Below are 27,746 nucleotides of genomic sequence, written 5' to 3'. Positions count from 1 at the left end.
CGCTGCAGGGAGCCTGTAGCCAGCAGGTCTCCCTGAAAATAAAAAACCTAACAATGGCCCTCATTCCGAGTTGTTCGCTCGCTAGCTGCTTTTAGCAGCATTGCACACGCTAAGCCGCCGCCTACTGGGTGTGTATCTTAGCTTAGCAGAATTGCGAACGAAAGATTAGCAGAATTGCGAATAGAAATTTCTTTGCAGTTTCTGAGCAGCTCCAGACTTACTCCTACACTGCGATCAGTTCAGTCAGTTTCGTTCCTGGTTTGACGTCACAAACACACCCAGCGTTCGCCCAGACACTCCCCCGTTTCTTCAGACACTCCCGCGTTTTTCCCAGAAACGGCAGCGTTTTTTCGCACACACCCATAAAACGGCCAGTTTCCGCCCAGAAACACCCACTTCCTGTCAATCACACTACGATCACCAGAACGAAGAAAAATTTTCGTTAGGCCGTGAGTAAATTACCAAACTTTTGTGCAGATTTACTTGGCGCAGGCGCACTGCGAACATTGCGCATGCGCAGTTTGCGACTAATCGCTCCGTTGCGAAAAAATCTAACGAGCTAACAACTCGGAATGACCCCCAAAGTAAGTCTTTTCTAGAGAAACTCAGGAGAGCTCCCCTAGTGTGTGTCCAGTCAGTCCTGGGCACAGAATCTAACTGAGGTCTGGAGGAGGGGCATAGAGGGAGGAGCCAGTTCACACCCAGTCAAAGTCTTTTCAGTGTGCCCAAGCTCCTGCGGATCCCGTCTATACCCCATGGTCCTTTTGGAGTCCCCAGCATCCTCTAGGACGTAAGAGATAACAAATTAAAAGTGTTGAGAGAACAAACAAAATCCACGTCCCAAATAATAAAAAGATCATCTATGAAGTGGCAATTGAACACTAAGCGGTCACCACCGCACACGTGAAGATCTTCCAATTGACCCAGGTATAGGTTGGCATAGCTTAGCTGATAAAATGTGTCCGGAAAAAAATTATAACTGTGAGTTAGGATAAAACTAATAGAATCCAAAATGAAAGTCCGGTATCTCTCGGAGAGGTCCCTATCATGATCCATAACTTCTCATATAGCCTGGATCCCCAAATGGTGTGTAATATTGGTATAAAGACTGGTTACGTCTAAAGTAAGAAATCTGTACGCTGATTTCCACTGAAATTTTCTGTATTAATTGTAGGAAATGTGTGGTCTCGCAAATATTAGAGATGAGCGGGTTCGGTTTCTCTGAATCCGAACCCGCCAGAACTTCATGTTTTTTTTCACGGGTCCGAGCGACTCGGATCTTCCCGCCTTGCTCGGTTAACCCGAGCGCGCCCGAACGTCATCATGACGCTGTCGGATTCTCGCGAGGCTCGGATTCTATCGCGAGACTCGGATTCTATATAAGGAGCCGCGCGTCGCCGCCATTTTCACACGTGCATTGAGATTGATAGGGAGAGGACGTGGCTGGCGTCCTCTCCGTTTAGAATAGATTAGAGAGACACTTGATTTACTAATTTTGGGGAGCATTAGGAGTACTCAGTAGTGTACAGTGCAGAGTTTTGCTGATAGTGACCAGTGACCACCAGTTTTATTTATAATCCGTTCTCTGCCTGAAAAAAGCGATACACAGCACACAGTGACTCAGTCACATACCATATCTGTGTGCACTGCTCAGGCTCAGGCCAGTGTGCTGCATCATCTATTATCTATATATAATATTATATATATCTGTCTGACTGCTCAGCTCACACAGCTTATAATTGTGGGGGAGACTGGGGAGCACTACTGCAGTGCCAGTTATAGGTTATAGCAGGAGCCAGGAGTACATAATATATTATATAGTGAGTGACCACCAGACACACAGTGCAGTTTATTTAATATATCCGTTCTCTGCCTGAAAAAAGCGATACACACAGTGACTCAGTCAGTCACATACCATATCTGTGTGCACTGCTCAGGCTCAGGCCAGTGTGCTGCATCATCTATATATATTATATATCTGTCTGACTGCTCAGCTCACACAGCTTATAATTGTGGGGGAGACTGGGGAGCACTACTGCAGTGCCAGTTATAGGTTATAGCAGGAGCCAGGAGTACATAATATTATATTAAAATTAAACAGTGCACACTTTTGCTGCAGGAGTGCCACTGCCAGTGTGACTAGTGACCAGTGACCTGACCACCAGTATATATAATATTAGTAGTATACTATCTCTTTATCAACCAGTCTATATTAGCAGCAGACACAGTACAGTGCGGTAGTTCACGGCTGTGGCTACCTCTGTGTCGGCACTCGGCAGCCCGTCCATAATTGTATATACCACCTAACCGTGTTTTTTTTTTCTTTCTTTATACATACATACTAGTTACGAGTATACTATCTCTTTATCAACCAGTCTATATTAGCAGCAGACACAGTACAGTGCGGTAGTTCACGGCTGTGGCTACCTCTGTGTCGGCACTCGGCAGCCCGTCCATAATTGTATATACCACCTAACCGTGGTTTTTTTTTCTTTCTTTATACATACATACTAGTTACGAGTATACTATCTCTTTATCAACCAGTCTATATATTAGCAGCAGACACAGTACAGTGCGGTAGTTCACGGCTGTGGCTACCTCTGTGTCGGCACTCGGCAGCCCGTCCATAATTGTATATACCACCTAACCGTGGTTTTTTTTTCTTTCTTTATACATACATACTAGTTACGAGTATACTATCTCTTTATCAACCAGTCTATATATTAGCAGCAGACACAGTACAGTGCGGTAGTTCACGGCTGTGGCTACCTCTGTGTCGGCACTCGGCAGCCCGTCCATAATTGTATATACCACCTAACCGTGGTTTTTTTTTCTTTCTTTATACATACATACTAGTTACGAGTATACTATCTCTTTATCAACCAGTCTATATATTAGCAGCAGACACAGTACAGTGCGGTAGTTCACGGCTGTGGCTACCTCTGTGTCGGCACTCGGCAGCCCGTCCATAATTGTATATACCACCTAACCGTGGTTTTTTTTTCTTTCTTTATACATACATACTAGTTACGAGTATACTATCTCTTTATCAACCAGTCTATATTAGCAGCAGACACAGTACAGTGCGGTAGTTCACGGCTGTGGCTACCTCTGTGTCGGCACTCGGCAGCCCGTCCATAATTGTATATACCACCTAACCGTGGTTTTTTTTTCTTTCTTTATACATACATACTAGTTACGAGTATACTATCTCTTTATCAACCAGTCTATATATTAGCAGCAGACACAGTACAGTGCGGTAGTTCACGGCTGTGGCTACCTCTGTGTCGGCACTCGGCAGCCCGTCCATAATTGTATATACCACCTAACCGTGGTTTTTTTTTTCTTTCTTTATACATACATACTAGTTACGAGTATACTATCTCTTTATCAACCAGTCTATATTAGCAGCAGACACAGTACAGTGCGGTAGTTCACGGCTGTGGCTACCTCTGTGTCGGCACTCGGCAGCCCGTCCATAATTGTATATACCACCTAACCGTGGTTTTTTTTTTCTTTCTTTATACATACATACTAGTTACGAGTATACTATCTCTTTATCAACCAGTCTATATATTAGCAGCAGACACAGTACAGTGCGGTAGTTCACGGCTGTGGCTACCTCTGTGTCGGCACTCGGCAGCCCGTCCATAATTGTATATACCACCTAACCGTGGTTTTTTTTTCTTTCTTTATACATACATACTAGTTACGAGTATACTATCTCTTTATCAACCAGTCTATATATTAGCAGCAGACACAGTACAGTGCGGTAGTTCACGGCTGTGGCTACCTCTGTGTCGGCACTCGGCAGCCCGTCCATAATTGTATATACCACCTAACCGTGGTTTTTTTTTCTTTCTTTATACATACATACTAGTTACGAGTATACTATCTCTTTATCAACCAGTCTATATATTAGCAGCAGACACAGTACAGTGCGGTAGTTCACGGCTGTGGCTACCTCTGTGTCGGCACTCGGCAGCCCGTCCATAATTGTATACTAGTATCCAATCCATCCATCTCCATTGTTTACCTGAGGTGCCTTTTAGTTGTGCCTATTAAAATATGGAGAACAAAAATGTTGAGGTTCCAAAATTAGGGAAAGATCAAGATCCACTTCCACCTCGTGCTGAAGCTGCTGCCACTAGTCATGGCCGAGACGATGAAATGCCAGCAACGTCGTCTGCCAAGGCCGATGCCCAATGGCATAGTACAGAGCATGTCAAAACCAAAACACCAAATATCAGTAAAAAAAGGACTCCAAAACCTAAAATAAAATTGTCGGAGGAGAAGCGTAAACTTGCCAATATGCCATTTACCACACGGAGTGGCAAGGAACGGCTGAGGCCCTGGCCTATGTTCATGGCTAGTGGTTCAGCTTCACATGAGGATGGAAGCACTCAGCCTCTCGCTAGAAAACTGAAAAGACTCAAGCTGGCAAAAGCACCGCAAAGAACTGTGCGTTCTTTGAAATCCCAAATCCACAAGGAGAGTCCAATTGTGTCGGTTGCGATGCCTGACCTTCCCAACACTGGACGTGAAGAGCATGCGCCTTCCACCATTTGCACGCCCCCTGCAAGTGCTGGAAGGAGCACCCGCAGTCCAGTTCCTGATAGTCAGATTGAAGATGTCAGTGTTGAAGTACACCAGGATGAGGAGGATATGGGTGTTGCTGGCGCTGGGGAGGAAATTGACCAGGAGGATTCTGATGGTGAGGTGGTTTGTTTAAGTCAGGCACCCGGGGAGACACCTGTTGTCCGTGGGAGGAATATGGCCGTTGACATGCCAGGTGAAAATACCAAAAAAATCAGCTCTTCGGTGTGGAGGTATTTCACCAGAAATGCGGACAACAGGTGTCAAGCCGTGTGTTCCCTTTGTCAAGCTGTAATAAGTAGGGGTAAGGACGTTAACCACCTCGGAACATCCTCCCTTATACGTCACCTGCAGCGCATTCATAATAAGTCAGTGACAAGTTCAAAAACTTTGGGTGACAGCGGAAGCAGTCCACTGACCAGTAAATCCCTTCCTCTTGTAACCAAGCTCACGCAAACCACCCCACCAACTCCCTCAGTGTCAATTTCCTCCTTCCCCAGGAATGCCAATAGTCCTGCAGGCCATGTCACTGGCAATTCTGACGAGTCCTCTCCTGCCTGGGATTCCTCCGATGCATCCTTGCGTGTAACGCCTACTGCTGCTGGCGCTGCTGTTGTTGCCGCTGGGAGTCGATGGTCATCCCAGAGGGGAAGTCGTAAGCCCACTTGTACTACTTCCAGTAAGCAATTGACTGTTCAACAGTCCCTTGCGAGGAAGATGAAATATCACAGCAGTCATCCTACTGCAAAGCGGATAACTGAGTCCTTGACAACTATGTTGGTGTTAGACGTGCGTCCGGTATCCGCCGTTAGTTCACAGGGAACTAGACTATTTATTGAGGCAGTGTGCCCCCGTTACCAAATACCATCTAGGTTCCACTTCTCTAGGCAGGCGATACCGAGAATGTACACGGACGTCAGAAAAAGACTCACCAGTGTCCTAAAAAATGCAGTTGTACTCAATGTCCACTTAACCACGGACATGTGGACAAGTGGAGCAGGGCAGGGTCAGGACTATATGACTGTGACAGCCCACTGGGTAGATGTATGGACTCCCGCCGCAAGAACAGCAGCGGCGGCACCAGTAGCAGCATCTCGCAAACGCCAACTCTTTCCTAGGCAGGCTACGCTTTGTATCACCGCTTTCCAGAATACGCACACAGCTGAAAACCTCTTACGGCAACTGAGGAAGATCATCGCGGAATGGCTTACCCCAATTGGACTCTCCTGTGGATTTGTGGCATCGGACAACGCCAGCAATATTGTGTGTGCATTAAATATGGGCAAATTCCAGCACGTCCCATGTTTTGCACATACCTTGAATTTGGTGGTGCAGAATTTTTTTAAAAACGACAGGGGCGTGCAAGAGATGCTGTCGGTGGCCAGAAAAATTGCGGGACACTTTCGGCTTACAGGCACCACGTACAGAAGACTGGAGCACCACCAAAAACTACTGAACCTGCCCTGCCATCATCTGAAGCAAGAAGTGGTAACGAGGTGGAATTCAACCCTCTATATGCTTCAGAGGTTGGAGGAGCAGAAAAAGGCCATTCAAGCCTATACAATTGAGCACGATATAGTAGGTGGAATGCACCTGTCTCAAGTGCAGTGGAGAATGATTTCAACGTTGTGCAAGGTTCTGATGCCCTTTGAACTTGCCACACGTGAAGTCAGTTCAGACACTGCCAGCCTGAGTCAGGTCATTCCCCTCATCAGGCTTTTGCAGAAGAAGCTGGAGGCATTGAAGAAGGAGCTAAAAGGGAGCGATTCCGCTAGGCATGTGGGACTTGTGGATGCAGCCCTTAATTCGCTTAACAAGGATTCACGGGTGGTCAATCTGTTGAAATCAGAGCACTACATTTTGGCCACCGTGCTCGATCCTAGATTTAAAGCCTACCTTGGATCTCTCTTTCCGGCAGACACAGGTCTGCTGGGGTTGAAAGACCTGCTGGTGACAAAATTGTCAAGTCAAGCGGAACGCGACCTGTCAACATCTCCTCCTTCACATTCTCCCGCAACTGGGGGTGCGAGGAAAAGGCTCAGAATTCCGAGCCCACCCGCTGGCGGTGATGCAGGGCAGTCTGGAGCGACTGCTGATGCTGACATCTGGTCCGGACTGAAGGACCTGACACCGATTACGGACATGTCGTCTACTGTCACTGCATATGATTCTCTCAACATTGATAGAATGGTGGAGGATTATATGAGTGACCGCATCCAAGTAGGCACGTCACACAGTCCGTACTTATACTGGCAGGAAAAAGAGGCAATTTGGAGGCCCTTGCACAAACTGGCTTTATTCTACCTAAGTTGCCCTCCCACAAGTGTGTACTCCGAAAGAGTGTTTAGTGCCGCCGCTCACCTTGTCAGCAATCGGCGTACGAGGTTACATCCAGAAAATGTGGAGAAGATGATGTTCATTAAAATGAATTATAATCAATTCCTCCGCGGAGACATTGACCAGCAGCAATTGCCTCCACAAAGTACACAGGGAGCTGAGATGGTGGATTCCAGTGGGGACGAATTGATAATCTGTGAGGAGGGGGATGTACACGGTGATATATCGGAGGGTGAAGATGAGGTGGACATCTTGCCTCTGTAGAGCCAGTTTGTGCAAGGAGAGATTAATTGCTTCTTTTTTGGGGGGGGTCCAAACCAACCCGTCATATCAGTCACAGTCGTGTGGCAGACCCTGTCACTGAAATGATGGGTTGGTTAAAGTGTGCATGTCCTGTTTTGTTTATACAACATAAGGGTGGGTGGGAGGGCCCAAGGATAATTCCATCTTGCACCTCTTTTTTCTTTTCTTTTTCTTTGCATCATGTGCTGATTGGGGAGGGTTTTTTGGAAGGGACATCCTGCGTGACACTGCAGTGCCACTCCTAGATGGGCCCGGTGTTTGTGTCGGCCACTAGGGTCGCTAATCTTACTCACACAGTCAGCTACCTCATTGCGCCTCTTTTTTTCTTTGCGTCATGTGCTGTTTGGGGAGGGTTTTTTGGAAGGGACATCCTGCGTGACACTGCAGTGCCACTCCTAGATGGGCCCGGTGTTTGTGTCGGCCACTAGGGTCGCTAATCTTACTCACACAGTCAGCTACCTCATTGCGCCTCTTTTTTTCTTTGCGTCATGTGCTGTTTGGGGAGGGTTTTTTGGAAGGGACATCCTGCGTGACACTGCAGTGCCACTCCTAGATGGGCCCGGTGTTTGTGTCGGCCACTAGGGTCGCTAATCTTACTCACACAGCTACCTCATTGCGCCTCTTTTTTTCTTTGCGTCATGTGCTGTTTGGGGAGGGTTTTTTGGAAGGGACATCCTGCGTGACACTGCAGTGCCACTCCTAGATGGGCCCGGTGTTTGTGTCGGCCACTAGGGTCGCTAATCTTACTCACACAGCTACCTCATTGCGCCTCTTTTTTTCTTTGCGTCATGTGCTGTTTGGGGAGGGTTTTTTGGAAGGGCCATCCTGCGTGACACTGCAGTGCCACTCCTAGATGGGCCCGGTGTTTGTGTCGGCCACTAGGGTCGCTAATCTTACTCACACAGCTACCTCATTGCGCCTCTTTTTTTCTTTGCGTCATGTGCTGTTTGGGGAGGGTTTTTTGGAAGGGCCATCCTGCGTGACACTGCAGTGCCACTCCTAGATGGGCCCGGTGTTTGTGTCGGCCACGAGGGTCGCTAATCTTACTCACACAGCTACCTCATTGCGGATTTGCGCCTCTTTTTTTCTTTGCGTCATGTGCTGTTTGGGGAGGGTTTTTTGGAAGGGCCATCCTGCGTGACACTGCAGTGCCACTCCTAGATGGGCCCGGTGTTTGTGTCGGCCACTAGGGTCGCTAATCTTACTCACACAGCTACCTCATTGCGCCTCTTTTTTTCTTTGCATCATGTGCTGTTTGGGGAGGGTTTTTTGGAAGGGACATCCTGCGTGACACTGCAGTGCCACTCCTAGATGGGCCCGGTGTTTGTGTCGGCCACTAGGGTCGCTTATCTTACTCACACAGCGACCTCGGTGCAAATTTTAGGACTAAAAATAATATTGTGAGGTGTGAGGTATTCAGAATAGACTGAAAATGAGTGTAAATTATGGTTTTTGAGGTTAATAATACTTTGGGATCAAAATGACCCCCAAATTCTATGATTTAAGCTGTTTTTTAGTGTTTTTTGAAAAAAACACCCGAATCCAAAACACACCCGAATCCGACAAAAAAAATTCGGTGAGGTTTTGCCAAAACGCGGTCGAACCCAAAACACGGCCGCGGAACCGAACCCAAAACCAAAACACAAAACCCGAAAAATTTCAGGCGCTCATCTCTAGCAAATATGGGACCTCAACGGGACTGGAGGAAACGATCCACATAAGCAGAAAGAGAAGAAGTTAAAAGAATTAACACTGGAAATAATGGAACAACCAGGGGGTGCAGTGAGGGACTTGTGAATTTTGGGTAAGTGATAGTAGATAGGAATAGTAGGAAAGGAAGGTTGGAGTAATTTGCACTTCTCCTGGATATGACCCTATCATCCAGTCCAGTTCTCAACAAGAACTCCAGTTCCCCAAGACAAACCTGGGTAGGATCTTATTATAGAACCTGATAAAAACTGACATCACTCAGTTGTTTCATTGCCTCCTGAACAATGGGGGTCATTCCGAGTTGTTCGCTCGTTATTTTTTTCTCGCAACGGAGCGATTAGTCGCTAATGCGCATGCGCAATGTCCGCAGTGCGACTGCGCCAAGTAAATTTGCTATACAGTTAGGTATTTTACTCACGGCATTATGAGGTTTTTTCTTCGTTCTGGTGATCGGAGTGTGATTGACAGGAAGTGGGTGTTTCTGGGCGGAAACTGGCCGTTTTATGGGTGTGTGCGAAAAAACGCTGCCGTTTCTGGGAAAAACGCGGGAGTGGCTGGAGAAACGGAGGAGTGTCTGGGCGAACGCTGGGTGTGTTTGTGACGTCAAACCAGGAACGAAACTGACTGAACTGATCGCAGTGTAGGAGTAAGTCTGGAGCTACTCAGAAACTGCTAAGAAGTGTCTATTCGCAATTCTGCTAATCTTTCGTTCGCAATTTTGATAAGCTAAGATACACTCCCAGAGGGCGGCGGCTTAGCGTGTGCAAAGCTGCTAAAAGCAGCTTGCGAGCGAACAACTCGGAATGACCCCCATAGTCTTGTCTATCCCGAATAATGAGTCCACCCACTATGTCAGCTTCCTTTATAACAATGTTGGTGTCCTTCGGCTTCATAAGTTTCTTTAGGGCTTGTTTCTTGCGTTTGTTTAAATGTAGTTTTTCCGTATCCTTCTTAGAGGTACAGAGTGTCCTAAAGTCATCTAGGGTGGTTTTATAGAATGCTTCAGTACAACTCTTCTGTTTATATCATACACCTCCTCCTCAGGGGGCATTAAGTATATGGAGAATAGGATCAGAGACACCCCATACAATGGGCATAGTGGCTTTATCTGTATCTTTATTTCATTTCCTTGCAAAATACACTTACATTCAGTGATTCTTGTGTTTAATCAGGGATCCGCAGGTACAATGTGTGTGTAACATACAGGTGATACGGAACCGCAGGCAGGTACTATGTCTGTAACATACAGGTGATACTGAACCGCAGGCAGGTACAATGGCCCTCATTCCGAGTTGTTCGCTCGTTCGTTTTCATCGCATCGCAGCGATTTTCAGCAAACTGCGCATGAGCAATGTTCGCACTGCGGCTGCGCCAAGTAAATTTGCTAAGAAGTTTGGTATTTTACTCACGGCATTACAAGGTTTTTTCTTCGTTCTGGTGATCGGAGTGTGATTGACAGGAAGTGGGTGTTTCTGGGCGGAAACTGGCCGTTTTATGGGAGTGTCTGAAAAAACGCTGCTGTTTCTGGGAAAAACGCGGGAGTGGCTGGAGAAACGGGGGAGTGTCTGGGCGAACGCTGGGTGTGTTTGTGACGTCAAACCAGGAACGAAACTGACTGAACTGATCGCACTGGCAGAGTAAGTATCGAGCTACTCAGAAACTGCAAAGAAATTTCTATTCGCAATTTTGAGAATCTTTCGTTCGCAATTCTGCTATGCTAAGATACATTCCCAGTAGGCGGCGGCTTAGCGTGTGCAATGCTGCTAAAAGCAGCTTGCGAGCGAACAACTCGGAATGAGGGCCAATGTGTGTAACATACAGGTGATACGGAACCGCAGACAGGTACAATGTGTGTAACATACAGGTGATACGGAACCGCAGGCAGGTACAATGTGTGTAACATACAGGTGATACGGAACCGCAGACAGGTACAATGTGTGTAACATACAGGTGATACAGCTGCCTGGCTAGGGAACCGCAGGCAGGTACAATGTGTGTAACATACAGGTGATACAGCATCCTGGCTAGGGAACCGCAGACAGGTACAATGTGTGTAACATACAGGTGATACGGAACCGCAGGCAGGTACAATGTGTGTAACATACAGGTGATACGGAACCGCAGACAGGTACAATGTGTGTAACATACAGGTGATACGGAACCGCAGACAGGTACAATGTGTGTAACATACAGGTGATACAGCTGCCTGGCTAGGGAACCGCAGACAGATATAGTCCTTGCAGGGTTATTAGAAATTATGCAGTTATAACTCTATGTGCATCAAAATGTATCAGCTCTACATCTATCTGACACTACGCACAGCGGTTATACGTCTATCTGACACTACGCACAGCGGTTATACGTTTATCTGACACTACACACAGCGGTTATACGTTTATATGGCACTTAGGTCCTAATACAGATTTGTAAGCAATTGCAAAGGTGCAGGGAAGCTATACGGACGCGCAAGGAAGCCGCAGGGAAGTGCAGGGAAGCCACAGGGACGTGCAGGGAAGCTATATGGACGCGCAAGGAAGCCGCAGGGAAGTGCAGGGAAGCCACAGGGACGTGCAGGGAAGCTATATGGACGTGCAAGGAAGCCGCAGGGAAGCTATATGGACGCGCAAGGAAGCCGCAGGGACGTGCAGGGAAGCTATATGGACGCGCAAGGAAGCCGCAGGGACGTGCAGGGAAGCTATATGGACGCACAGGGAAGCCGCAGGGACGTGCAGGGAAGCTATATGGACGCGCAAGGAACCCGCAGGGACATGCAGGGAAGCTATATGGACGCACAAGGAAGCCGCAGGGACGTGCAGGGAAGCTATATGGACGCACAAGGAAGCCGCAGGGACATGCAGGGAAGCCGCTGGGACGTGCAGGGAAGCTATATGGACGCGTAAGGAAGCCGCAGTAATGTGCAGGGAAGCCGCAGGGACATGCAGGGAAGCTATATGGACGCGCAAGGAAGCCCCAGGGACGTGCAGGTGCAGGGACGTGCAGGGAAGCTATATGGACGCACAGGGAAGCCGCAGGGAAGTACAGGGTAACCGTAGGGACACGCAGGGAAACCGCATGGACGCGCAGGGAAGCCGCAGGGACACACAGGGAAACTGCATGGACGCGCAGGGAAGCCACAGGGATGCGCAGGGTAGCCACGGGGACGTGCAGAGAAGCCGCAGGGACACACAGGGAATCCACGGGGATGCGCAGGGATGCCGCAAGGATGCGCAGGGATGAGCAGGGAAACGAAGGGATGAGCAGGGAAACTGCATGGATGCGCAGGGAAGCCGCAGGGATGCACAGGGAAGCCGCAGGGATACGCAGGGAAGCCACGGGGACGTGCAGGGAAGCCGCAGGGACACACAGGGAAGCCACGGGGATGCGTAGGGAAGTACAGGGAAACCGCAGGGACACGCAGGGAAACCGCACGGACGTGCAGGGAAGCCGCGGGGACACACTGGGAAGCCACGGGGATGCGCAGGGAAGCCGCGGGGATGCGCAGGGATGCCGCAAGGATGCGCAGGGAAGCCGCAGGGATGAGCAGGGAAACCGAAGGGATGCACAGGGAAGCCGCAGGGATGCGCAGGGAAGCCGCAGGGACACGCAGGGAAACCGCATGGATGCGCAGGGAAGCCGCAGGGACACGCAGGGATGAGCAGGGAAACTACATGGATGCGTAGGGAAGCCACAGGGACACGCAGGGAAACCGCATGGATGCCCAGGGAAGCCGCAGGGATGCTCTGGAAAGCTGCATAGGCGCGCAGGGAAGCCGCTGTGCAATTCCGTGCAGATACAATTGTAATGCAGCAGGAGGCGTGTGTAGGGGACTCTCCTGCATGTACTGTGAGATCCAGGTGTTGCTCCGGATCAGCAGTGTGACCATGCGCGATGTTTGCAGGCAGCAGTCAGTCTGCATAAGCTGAAGCTTCCTCAGACTGGCCGAAGGTTCGGGACACCCGGGTCCATGAAGTCTGCATCCGACGACACAGCCTGGACCCGGCATGCCTACAGAATGGGAAAACTATTTTGAAGAACGGTGCCGTTTAACACCCAGGGGGTGTGAGCGACTTTACAAGATTCGTTCTGCGCCGGCGCAGACATCAGATTTGTATGTAAACCATTGGATATACGTACACATCTGAGGTACGCCCTAAGCACAGAGGTTATACCTCTATCTGACACTAAGAACAACAGTTATAAGTCTATCTGAATCTAAGCACAGCAGTCATACATCTATCTGACGCTAAGCACAGAAGTTATACATCTATCTGACGCTAAGCACAGCAGTTATACATCTATCTGATGCTAAGCACAGAAGTTATACATCTATCTGAAGCTAAGCACAGCAGCTATACATCTATCTGACGCTAAGCACAGCGGCTATACAGCCATCTGAAGGTAAGCACAGCTGCGGTATCTGAGTAAAGGGTGACATGTATCTCCGTTCACATTGATGGCGTCTACTCCTGGAATGAAGAAGGAAATAGAGATTATTCCTCAGTACAGTAACGCTGCTGCCAGGGTGATGGGCTCTGCGCGGCTGTTACCTCTGTGTCCCGCTGACGCGTTCTGCCACTTCCCACAGGACGGGCAATCAGAGGTCCCTTTGACCCGGGGAAGTATTTCTTCTTGCGCCTGTCCTCGGTGTGTCGGTGGCTCCTGGGGCTCCTGACATCTCTCTCTGTCTCTGATCCCTCCGCCTGTGGCAATGACAGGATACATTATCTATATTATCTATGAGAGTTTGCATGGAAAGCACAGCAGTTACACGTCTATCTGACACTAAGCACAGCAGTTACACGTCTATCTGACACTAAGCACAGCAGTTACACATCTATCTGACACTAAGCACAGCAGTTACACGTCTATCTGACACTAAGCACAGCAGTTACACGTGTATCTGACACTAAGCACAGCAGTTACACGTCTATCTGACACTAAGCACAGCAGTTACACATCTATCTGACACTAAGCACAGCAGTTACACGTCTATCTGACACTAAGCACAGCAGTTACACGTCTATCTGACACTAAGCACAGCAGTTACACGTCTATCTGACACTAAGCACAGCAGTTACATGTCTATCTGACATTAAGCACAGCAGTTACACGTCTATCTGACACTAAGCACAGCAGTTACACGTCTATCTGACACTAAGCACAGCAGTTACATGTCTATCTGACACTAAGCACAGCAGCTATACGTCTATCTGACACTAAGCACAGCAGTTACACGTCTATCTGACACTAAGCACAGCAGTTACACGTCTATCTGACACTAAGCACAGCAGTTACACGTCTATCTGACACTAAGCACAGCAGTTACACGTCTATCTGACACTAAGCACAGCAGTTACACGTCTATCTGACACTAAGCACAGCAGTTACACGTCTATCTGACACTAAGCACAGCAGTTACACGTCTATCTGACACTAAGCACAGCAGTTACACGTCTATCTGACAGTAAGCACAGCAGCTATACGTCTATCTGACACTAAGCACAGCAGTTACACGTCTATCTGACACTAAGCGCAGCAGCTATACGTCTATCTGACACTAAGCACAGCAGTTACACGTCTATCTGACACTAAGCACAGCAGCTATACGTCTATCTGACACTAAGCACAGCAGTTACACGTCTATCTGACACTAAGCACAGCAGTTACACGTCTATCTGACACTAAGCACAGCAGTTACACGTCTATCTGACACTAAGCACAGCAGTTACACGTCTATCTGACACTAAGCACAGCAGTTACACGTCTATCTGACAGTAAGCACAGCAGCTATACGTCTATCTGACACCAAGCACAGCAGTTACACGTCTATCTGACACTAAGCACAGCAGCTATACGTCTATCTGACACTAAGCACAGCAGCTATACGTCTATCTGACACTAAGCACAGCAGTTACACGTCTATCTGACACTAAGCACAGCAGTTACACATCTATCTGACACTAAGCACAGCAGTTACACGTCTATCTGACACTAAGCACAGCAGTTGCACGTCTATCTGACACTAAGCACAGCAGTTACACGTCTATCTGACACTAAGCACAGCAGTTACACGTCTATCTGACACTAAGCACAGCAGTTACACGTCTATCTGACACTAAGCACAGCAGTTACACGTCTATCTGACACTAAGCACAGCAGTTACACGTCTATCTGACACTAAGCACAGCAGTTACACGTCTATCTGACACTAAGCACAGCAGCTATACGTCTATCTGACACTAAGCACAGTAGTTACACGTCTATCTGACACTAAGCACAGCATTTACACGTCTATCTGACACTAAGCACAGCAGTTACACGTCTATCTGACACTAGGCACAGCAGTTACACGTCTATCTGACACTAAGCACAGCAGCTATACGTCTATCTGACACTAAGCACAGCAGTTACACGTCTATCTGACACTAAGCACAGCAGCTATACGTCTATCTGACACTAAGCACAGCAGCTATACGTCTATCTGACACTAAGCACAGCAGTTACACATCAATCTGACACTAAGCACAGCAGTTACACGTCTATCTGACACTAAGCACAGCAGTTACACGTCTATCTGACACTAAGCACAGCAGCTATACGTCTATCTGACACTAAGCACAGCAGTTACACGTCTATCTGACACTAAGCACAGCAGTTACACATCTATCTGACACTAAGCACAGCATTTACACGTCTATCTGACACTAAGCACAGCAGTTACACGTCTATCTGACACTAAGCACAGCAGTTACACGTCTATCTGACACTAAGCACAGCAGCTATACGTCTATCTGAAACTAAGCACAGCAGCTATACGTCTATCTGACACTAAGCACAGCAGTTACACGTCTATCTGACACTAAGCACAGCAGTTACACGTCTATCTGACACTAAGCACAGCAGTTACACGTCTATCTGACACTAAGCACAGCATTTACACATCTATCTGACACTAAGCACAGCAGTTACACGTCTATCTGACACTAAGCACAGCAGCTATACGTCTATCTGACACTAAGCACAGCAGTTACACGTCTATCTGACACTAAGCACAGCATTTACACGTCTATCTGACACTAAGCACAGCAGTTACACGTCTATCTGACACTAAGCACAGCAGCTATACGTCTATCTGACACTAAGCACAGCAGTTACACGTCTATCTGACACTAAGCACAGCAGCTATACGTCTATCTGTAACAGCTATAAGTCTATCTGACATTAAGCACAGCAGTTACACGTCTATCTGACACTAAGCACAGCAGCTATACGTCTATCTGACACTAAGCACAGCAGTTACACGTCTATCTGACACTAGGCACAGCAGTTACACGTCTATCTGACACTAAGCACAGCAGCTATACGTCTATCTGACACTAAGCACAGCAGTTACACGTCTATCTGACACTAGGCACAGCAGTTACACGTCTATCTGACACTAAGCACAGCATTTACACGTCTATCTGACACTAAGCACAGCAGCTATACGTCTATCTGACACTAAGCACAGCAGTTACACGTCTATCTGACACTAAGCACAGCAGCTATATGTCTATCTGTAACAGCTATAAGTCTATCTGACATTAAGCACAGCAGTTACACGTCTATCTGACACTAAGCACAGCAGCTATACGTCTATCTGACACTAAGCACAGCAGTTACACGTCTATCTGACACTAGGCACAGCAGTTACACGTCTATCTGACACTAAGCACAGCAGCTATACGTCTATCTGACACTAAGCACAGCAGTTACACGTCTATCTGACACTAGGCACAGCAGTTACACGTCTATCTGACACTAAGCACAGCATTTACACGTCTATCTGACACTAAGCACAGCAGCTATACGTCTATCTGACACTAAGCACAGCAGTTACACGTCTATCTGACACTAAGCACAGCAGCTATACGTCTATCTGACACTAAGCACAGCAGTTACACGTCTATCTGACACTAGGCACAGCAGTTACACGTCTATCTGACACTAAGCACAGCATTTACACGTCTATCTGACACTAAGCACAGCAGCTATACGTCTATCTGACACTAAGCACAGCAGTTACACGTCTATCTGACACTAAGCACAGCAGCTATACGTCTATCTGACACTAAGCACAGCAGTTACACGTCTATCTGACACTAAGCACAGCAGCTATACGTCTATCTGACACTAAGCACAGCAGTTACACGTCTATCTGACACTAAGCACAGCAGCTATACGTCTATCTGACACTAAGCACAGCAGTTACACGTCTATCTGACACTAAGCACAGCAGCTATACGTCTATCTGACACTAAGCACAGCAGTTACACGTCTATCTGACACTAAGCACAGCAGTTACACGTCTATCTGACACTAGGCACAGCAGTTACACGTCTATCTGACACTAAGCACAGCAGCTATACGTCTATCTGACACTAAGCACAGCAGTTACATGTCTATCTGACACTAAGCACAGCAGCTATACGTCTATCTGACACTAAGCACAGCAGTTACACGTCTATCTGACACTAAGCACAGCATTTACACGTCTATCTGACACTAAGCACAGCAGCTATACGTCTATCTGACACTAAGCACAGCAGTTACACGTCTATCTGACACTAAGCACAGCAGCTATACGTCTATCTGACACTAAGCACAGCAGTTACACGTCTATCTGACACTAGGCACAGCAGTTACACGTCTATCTGACACTAAGCACAGCATTTACACGTCTATCTGACACTAAGCACAGCAGCTATACGTCTATCTGACACTAAGCACAGCAGTTACACGTCTATCTGACACTAAGCACAGCAGCTATACGTCTATCTGACACTAAGCACAGCAGTTACACGTCTATCTGACACTAAGCACAGCAGCTATACGTCTATCTGACATTAAGCACAGCAGTTACACGTCTATCTGACACTAAGCACAGCAGCTATACGTCTATCTGACACTAAGCACAGCAGTTACACGTCTATCTGACACTAAGCACAGCAGTTACACGTCTATCTGACACTAAGCACAGCAGTTACACGTCTATCTGACACTAAGCACAGCAGTTACACGTCTATCTGACACTAAGCACAGCAGTTACACGTCTATCTGACACTAAGCACAGCAGTTACACGTCTATCTGACAGTAAGCACAGCAGCTATACGTCTATCTGACACTAAGCACAGCAGTTACACGTCTATCTGACACTAAGCGCAGCAGCTATACGTCTATCTGACACTAAGCACAGCAGTTACACGTCTATCTGACACTAAGCACAGCAGCTATACGTCTATCTGACACTAAGCACAGCAGTTACACGTCTATCTGACACTAAGCACAGCAGTTACACGTCTATCTGACACTAAGCACAGCAGTTACACGTCTATCTGACACTAAGCACAGCAGTTACACGTCTATCTGACACTAAGCACAGCAGTTACACGTCTATCTGACAGTAAGCACAGCAGCTATACGTCTATCTGACACCAAGCACAGCAGTTACACGTCTATCTGACACTAAGCACAGCAGCTATACGTCTATCTGACACTAAGCACAGCAGCTATACGTCTATCTGACACTAAGCACAGCAGTTACACGTCTATCTGACACTAAGCACAGCAGTTACACATCTATCTGACACTAAGCACAGCAGTTACACGTCTATCTGACACTAAGCACAGCAGTTACACGTCTATCTGACACTAAGCACAGCAGTTACACGTCTATCTGACACTAAGCACAGCAGTTACACGTCTATCTGACACTAAGCACAGCAGTTACACGTCTATCTGACACTAAGCACAGCAGTTACACGTCTATCTGACACTAAGCACAGCAGTTACACGTCTATCTGACACTAAGCACAGCAGCTATACGTCTATCTGACACTAAGCACAGTAGTTACACGTCTATCTGACACTAAGCACAGCATTTACACGTCTATCTGACACTAAGCACAGCAGTTACACGTCTATCTGACACTAGGCACAGCAGTTACACGTCTATCTGACACTAAGCACAGCAGCTATACGTCTATCTGACACTAAGCACAGCAGTTACACGTCTATCTGACACTAAGCACAGCAGCTATACGTCTATCTGACACTAAGCACAGCAGCTATACGTCTATCTGACACTAAGCACAGCAGTTACACATCTATCTGACACTAAGCACAGCAGTTACACGTCTATCTGACACTAAGCACAGCAGTTACACGTCTATCTGACACTAAGCACAGCAGCTATACGTCTATCTGACACTAATCACAGCAGTTACACGTCTATCTGACACTAAGCACAGCAGTTACACGTCTATCTGACACTAAGCACAGCATTTACACGTCTGTCTGACACTAAGCACAGCAGTTACACGTCTATCTGACACTAAGCACAGCAGTTACACGTCTATCTGACACTAAGCACAGCAGCTATACGTCTATCTGACACTAAGCACAGCAGCTATACGTCTATCTGACACTAAGCACAGCAGTTACACGTCTATCTGACACTAAGCACAGCAGTTACACGTCTATCTGACACTAAGCACAGCAGTTACACGTCTATCTGACACTAAGCACAGCATTTACACATCTATCTGACACTAAGCACAGCAGTTACACGTCTATCTGACACTAAGCACAGCAGCTATACGTCTATCTGACACTAAGCACAGCAGTTACACGTCTATCTGACACTAAGCACAGCATTTACACGTCTATCTGACACTAAGCACAGCAGTTACACGTCTATCTGACACTAAGCACAGCAGCTATACGTCTATCTGACACTAAGCACAGCAGTTACACGTCTATCTGACACTAAGCACAGCAGCTATACGTCTATCTGACACTAAGCACAGCAGCTATATGTCTATCTGTAACAGCTATAAGTCTATCTGACATTAAGCACAGCAGTTACACGTCTATCTGACACTAAGCACAGCAGCTATACGTCTATCTGACACTAAGCACAGCAGTTACACGTCTATCTGACACTAGGCACAGCAGTTACACGTCTATCTGACACTAAGCACAGCAGCTATACGTCTATCTGACACTAAGCACAGCAGTTACACGTCTATCTGACACTAGGCACAGCAGTTACACGTCTATCTGACACTAAGCACAGCATTTACACGTCTATCTGACACTAAGCACAGCAGCTATACGTCTATCTGACACTAAGCACAGCAGTTACACGTCTATCTGACACTAAGCACAGCAGCTATACGTCTATCTGACACTAAGCACAGCAGTTACACGTCTATCTGACACTAGGCACAGCAGTTACACGTCTATCTGACACTAAGCACAGCATTTACACGTCTATCTGACACTAAGCACAGCAGCTATACGTCTATCTGACACTAAGCACAGCAGTTACACGTCTATCTGACACTAAGCACAGCAGCTATACGTCTATCTGACACTAAGCACAGCAGTTACACGTCTATCTGACACTAAGCACAGCAGCTATACGTCTATCTGACACTAAGCACAGCAGTTACACGTCTATCTGACACTAAGCACAGCAGCTATACGTCTATCTGACACTAAGCACAGCAGTTACACGTCTATCTGACACTAAGCACAGCAGCTATACGTCTATCTGACACTAAGCACAGCAGTTACACGTCTATCTGACACTAAGCACAGCAGTTACACGTCTATCTGACACTAGGCACAGCAGTTACACGTCTATCTGACACTAAGCACAGCAGCTATACGTCTATCTGACACTAAGCACAGCAGTTACATGTCTATCTGACACTAAGCACAGCAGCTATACGTCTATCTGACACTAAGCACAGCAGTTACACGTCTATCTGACACTAAGCACAGCATTTACACGTCTATCTGACACTAAGCACAGCAGCTATACGTCTATCTGACACTAAGCACAGCAGTTACACGTCTATCTGACACTAAGCACAGCAGCTATACGTCTATCTGACACTAAGCACAGCAGTTACACGTCTATCTGACACTAGGCACAGCAGTTACACGTCTATCTGACACTAAGCACAGCATTTACACGTCTATCTGACACTAAGCACAGCAGCTATACGTCTATCTGACACTAAGCACAGCAGTTACACGTCTATCTGACACTAAGCACAGCAGCTATACGTCTATCTGACACTAAGCACAGCAGTTACACGTCTATCTGACACTAAGCACAGCAGCTATACGTCTATCTGACATTAAGCACAGCAGTTACACGTCTATCTGACACTAAGCACAGCAGCTATACGTCTATCTGACACTAAGCACAGCAGTTACACGTCTATCTGACACTAAGCACAGCAGCTATACGTCTATCTGACACTAAGCACAGCAGTTACACGTCTATATGACACTAAGCACAGCAGTTACACGTCTATCTGACACTAGGCACAGCAGTTACACGTCTATCTGACACTAAGCACAGCAGCTATACGTCTATCTGACACTAAGCACAGCAGTTACATGTCTATCTGACACTAAGCACAGCAGCTATATGTCTATCTGACACTAAGCACAGCAGTTACACGTCTATCTGACACTAAGCACAGCATTTACACGTCTATCTGACACTAAGCACAGCAGCTATACGTCTATCTGACACTAAGCACAGCAGTTACACGTCTATCTGACACTAAGCACAGCAGCTATACGTCTATCTGACACTAAGCACAGCAGTTACACGTCTATCTGACACTAAGCACAGCAGCTACACGTCTATCTGACACTAAGCACAGCAGTTACACGTCTATCTGACACTAAGCACAGCAGCTATACGTCTATCTGACACTAAGCACAGCAGTTACACGTCTATCTGACACTAAGCACAGCAGCTATACGTCTATCTGACACTAAGCACAGCAGTTACACGTCTATCTGACACTAAGCACAGCATTTACACGTCTATCTGACACTAAGCACAGCAGCTATACGTCTATCTGACACTAAGCACAGCAGTTACACGTCTATCTGACACTACGCACAGCATTTACACGTCTATCTGACACTAAGCAATGCAGTTACACGTCTATCTGACACTAATCACAGCAGTTACACGTCTATCTGACACTAAGCACAGCAGTTACACGTCTATCTGACACTAAGCACAGCAGCTATACGTCTATCTGACACTAAGCACAGCAGTTACATATCTATCTGACACTAAGCACAGCAGCTATACGTCTATCTGACACTAAGCACAGCAGCTATGCGTCTATCTGACACTAAGCACAGCAGTTACACGTCTATCTGACACTAAGCACAGCAGATACACGTCTATCTGACACTAAGCACAGCAGTTACACGTCTATCTGACACTAAGCACAGCATTTACACGTATATCTGACACTAGGCACAGCAGTTACACGTCTATCTGACACTAAGCACAGCAGTTACACGTCTATCTGACAATAAGCACAGCAGTTACACGTCTATCTGACACTAAGCACAGCAGCTATACGTCTATCTGACACTAAGCACAGCAGTTACACGTCTATCTGACACCAAGCACAGCATTTACACGTCTATCTGACACTAAGCACAGCAGCTATACGTCTATCTGACACTAAGCACAGCAGTTACACGTCTATCTGACACTAAGCACAGCAGCTATACGTCTATCTGACACTAAGCACAGCAGTTACGCGTCTATCTGACACTAAGCACATCATTTACACGTCTATCTGACACTAAGCACAGCAGCTATACGTCTATCTGACACTAAGCACAGCAGTTACACGTCTATCTGACACTAAGCACAGTATTTACACGTCTATCTGACACTAAGCACAGCAGATATACGTCTATCTGACACTAAGCACAGCAGTTACACGTCTATCTGACACTAAGCACAGCAGCTATACGTCTATCTGACACTAAGCACAGCAGTTACACGTCTATCTGACACTAAGCACAGCAGTTACACGTCTATCTGACACTAAGCACAGCAGTTACACGTCTATCTGACACTAAGCACAGCAGCTATACGTCTATCTGACACTAAGCACAGCAGTTACACGTCTATCTGACAATAAGCACAGCAGTTACACGTCTATCTGACACTAAGCACAGCAGCTATACGTCTATCTGACACTAAGCACAGCAGTTACACGTCTATCTGACACCAAGCACAGCATTTACACGTCTATCTGACACTAAGCACAGCAGCTATACGTCTATCTGACACTAAGCACAGCAGTTACACGTCTATCTGACACTAAGCACAGCAGCTATACGTCTATCTGACACTAAGCACAGCAGTTACGCGTCTATCTGACACTAAGCACAGCAGCTATACGTCTATCTGACACTAAGCACAGCAGTTACACGTCTATCTGACACTAAGCACAGTATTTACACGTCTATCTGACACTAAGCACAGCAGATATACGTCTATCTGACACTAAGCACAGCAGTTACACGTCTATCTGACACTAAGCACAGCAGCTATACGTCTATCTGACACTAAGCACAGCAGTTACACGTCTATCTGACACTAAGCACAGCAGTTACACGTCTATCTGACACTAAGCACAGCAGTTACACGTCTATCTGACACTAAGCACAGCAGCTACAAGTCTATCTGACATTAAGCACAGCAGTTACACGTCTATCTGACACTAAGCACAGCAGCTATACGTCTATCTGACACTAAGCACAGCAGTTACACGTCTATCTGACACTAAGCACAGCAGTTACACGTCTATCTGACACTAAGCACAGCAGCTATACGTCTATCTGACACTAAGCACAGCAGTTACACGTCTATTTGACACTAGGCACAGCAGTTACACGTCTATCTGACACTAAGCACAGCATTTACACGTCTATCTGACACTAAGCACAGCAGCTATACGTCTATCTGACACTAAGCACAGCAGTTACACGTCTATCTGACACTAAGCACAGCAGCTATACGTCTATCTGACACAAAGCACAGCAGTTACACGTCTATCTGACACTAGGCACAGCAGTTACACGTCTATCTGACACTAAGCACAGCATTTACACGTCTATCTGACACTAAGCACAGCAGCTATACGTCTATCTGACACTAAGCACAGCAGTTACACGTCTATCTGACACTAAGCACAGCAGCTATACGTCTATCTGACACTAAGCACAGCAGTTACACGTCTATCTGACACTAAGCACAGCAGCTATACGTCTATCTGACACTAAGCACAGCAGTTACACGTCTATCTGACACTAAGCACAGCAGCTATACGTCTATCTGACACTAAGCACAGCAGTTACACGTCTATCTGACACTAAGCACAGCAGCTATACGTCTATCTGACACTAAGCACAGCAGTTACACGTCTATCTGACACTAAGCACAGCAGTTACACGTCTATCTGACACTAGGCACAGCAGTTACACGTCTATCTGACACTAAGCACAGCAGCTATACGTCTATCTGACACTAAGCACAGCAGTTACATGTCTATCTGACACTAAGCACAGCAGCTATACGTCTATCTGACACTAAGCACAGCAGTTACACGTCTATCTGACACTAAGCACAGCATTTACACGTCTATCTGACACTAAGCACAGCAGCTATACGTCTATCTGACACTAAGCACAGCAGTTACACGTCTATCTGACACTAAGCACAGCAGCTATACGTCTATCTGACACTAAGCACAGCAGTTACACGTCTATCTGACACTAAGCACAGCAGCTACACGTCTATCTGACACTAAGCACAGCAGTTACACGTCTATCTGACACTAAGCACAGCAGCTATACGTCTATCTGACACTAAGCACAGCAGTTACACGTCTATCTGACACTAAGCACAGCAGCTATACGTCTATCTGACACTAAGCACAGCAGTTACACGTCTATCTGACACTAAGCACAGCATTTACACGTCTATCTGACACTAAGCACAGCAGCTATACGTCTATCTGACACTAAGCACAGCAGTTACACGTCTATCTGACACTACGCACAGCATTTACACGTCTATCTGACACTAAGCAATGCAGTTACACGTCTATCTGACACTAAGCACAGCAGTTACACGTCTATCTGACACTAAGCACAGCAATTACACGTCTATCTGACACTAAGCACAGCATTTACACGTCTATCTGACACTAAGCACAGCAGTTACATATCTATCTGACACTAAGCACAGCAGCTATACGTCTATCTGACACTAAGCACAGCAGCTATGCGTCTATCTGACACTAAGCACAGCAGTTACACGTCTATCTGACACTAAGCACAGCAGTTACACGTCTATCTGACACTAAGCACAGCAGTTACACGTCTATCTGACACTAAGCACAGCATTTACACGTATATCTGACACTAGGCACAGCAGTTACACGTCTATCTGACACTAAGCACAGCAGTTACACGTCTATCTGACAATAAGCACAGCAGTTACACGTCTATCTGACACTAAGCACAGCAGCTATACGTCTATCTGACACTAAGCACAGCAGTTACACGTCTATCTGACACCAAGCACAGCATTTACACGTCTATCTGACACTAAGCACAGCAGCTATACGTCTATCTGACACTAAGCACAGCAGTTACACGTCTATCTGACACTAAGCACAGCAGCTATACGTCTATCTGACACTAAGCACAGCAGTTACGCGTCTATCTGACACTAAGCACATCATTTACACGTCTATCTGACACTAAGCACAGCAGCTATACGTCTATCTGACACTAAGCACAGCAGTTACACGTCTATCTGACACTAAGCACAGCATTTACACGTCTATCTGACACTAAGCACAGCAGCTATACGTCTATCTGACACTAAGCACAGCAGTTACACGTCTATCTGACACTAAGCACAGCAGCTATACGTCTATCTGACACTAAGCACAGCAGTTACACGTCTATCTGACACTAAGCACAGCATTTACACGTCTATCTGACACTAAGCACAGCAGCTATACGTCTATCTGACACTAAGCACAGCAGTTACACGTCTATCTGACACTAAGCACAGCAGCTATACGTCTATCTGACACTAAGCACAGCAGCTATATGTCTATCTGAAGGTAAGCACAGCTGCGGTATCTGAGTACAGGGCGACATGATGGCGTCTACTCCTGGAATGAAGAACAGAAGGAAATAGAGATTATTCCTCAGTACAGTAACGCTGCTGCCAGGGTGATGGGCTCTGCGCGGCTGTTACCTCTGTGTCCCGCTGACGCGTTCTGCCACTTCCCACAGGACGGGCAATCAGAGGTCCCTTTGACCCGGGGAAGTATTTCTTCTTGCGCCTGTTCTCGGTGTGTCGGTGGCTCCTGGGGCTCCTGACATCTCTCTCTGTCTCTGATCCCTCCGCCTGTGGCAATGACAGGATACATTATCTATATTATCTATGAGAGTTTGCATGGAAAGCACAGCAGTTACACGTGTATCTGACACTAAGCACAGCAGTTACACGTCTATCTGACACTAAGCACAGCAGTTACACATCTATCTGACACTAAGCACAGCAGTTACACGTCTATCTGACACTAAGCACAGCAGTTACACGTCTATCTGCCACTAAGCACAGCAGTTACACGTCTATCTGACAGTAAGCACAGCAGCTATATGTCTATCTGACACTAAGCACAGCAGTTACACGTCTATCTGACACTAAGCACAGCAGCTATACGTCTATCTGACACTAAGCACAGCAGTTACACGTCTATCTGACACTAAGCACAGCAGCTATACGTCTATCTGACACTAAGCACAGCAGCTATACGTCTATCTGACACTAAGCACAGCAGTTACACGTCTATCTGACACTAAGCACAGCAGTTACACGTCTATCTGACACTAAGCACAGCAGTTACACGTCTATCTGACACTAAGCACAGCAGTTACACGTCTATCTGACACTAAGCACAGCAGCTATACGTCTATCTGACACTAAGCACAGCAGTTACACGTCTATCTGACACTAAGCACAGCAGGTATACGTCTATCTGACACTAAGCACAGCAGCTATACGTCTATCTGACACTAAGCACAGCAGTTACACGTCTATCTGACACTAAGCACAGCAGTTACACGTCTATCTGACACTAAGCACAGCAGTTACACGTCTATCTGACACTAAGCACAGCAGTTACACGTCTATCTGACACTAAGCACAGCAGCTATACGTCTATCTGACACTAAGCACAGCAGTTACACGTCTATCTGACACTAAGCACAGCAGTTACACGTCTATCTGACACTAAGCACAGCATTTACACGTCTATCTGACACTAAGCACAGCAGTTACACGTCTATCTGACACTAAGCACAGCAGTTACACGTCTATCTGACACTAAGCACAGCAGTTACACGTCTATCTGACACTAAGCACAGCAGTTACACGTCTATCTGACACTAAGCACAGCAGTTACACGTCTATCTGACACTAAGCACAGCAGTTACACGTCTATCTGACACTAAGCACAGCATTTACACGTCTATCTGACACTAAGCACAGCAGCTATACGTCTATCTGACACTAAGCACAGCAGTTACACGTCTATCTGACACTAAGCACAGCAGTTACACGTCTATCTGACACTAAGCACAGCATTTACACGTCTATCTGACACTAAGCACAGCAGTTACACGTCTATCTGACACTAAGCACAGCAGCTATACGTCTATCTGACACTAAGCACAGCAGCTATACGTCTATCTGACACTAAGCACAGCAGCTATACGTCTATCTGACACTAAGCACAGCGGTTACACGTCTATCTGACACTAAGCACAGCAGTTACACGTCTATCTGACACTAAGCACAGCAGTTACACGTCTATCTGACACTAAG

General features: G+C 46.8%; 1 protein-coding gene across 6 annotated transcripts in view; it reads right to left on the bottom strand.

The window, feature by feature from the left end:
• Nucleotides 1–10,042: 10,042 nt before the first annotated feature.
• The window catches only part of LOC134928666 (uncharacterized), a 147,021-nt gene continuing 129,317 nt past the window's right edge, over nt 10,043–27,746 (bottom strand). For all 6 annotated transcript variants that reach the window (XM_063924635.1, XM_063924634.1, XM_063924639.1 and 3 more), the window contains 3 exons: nt 26,112–26,264; nt 13,494–13,646; nt 10,043–13,412 (listed from right to left, as the gene is read on the bottom strand). In XM_063924635.1, coding sequence (XP_063780705.1) covers nt 13,407–13,412; nt 13,494–13,646; nt 26,112–26,264 — 312 coding nt within the window. In that variant the 3' untranslated portion in view covers nt 10,043–13,406. The remainder of the gene's footprint in view (nt 13,413–13,493; nt 13,647–26,111; nt 26,265–27,746) is intronic.

This window comes from Pseudophryne corroboree, chromosome 5, assembly GCF_028390025.1.
Source record: "Pseudophryne corroboree isolate aPseCor3 chromosome 5, aPseCor3.hap2, whole genome shotgun sequence".
NCBI lineage: Eukaryota > Metazoa > Chordata > Amphibia > Anura > Myobatrachidae > Pseudophryne > Pseudophryne corroboree.
Note: the sequence above shows the minus strand (reverse complement) of the source record. Positions and strands in the feature narration are given on the sequence as shown.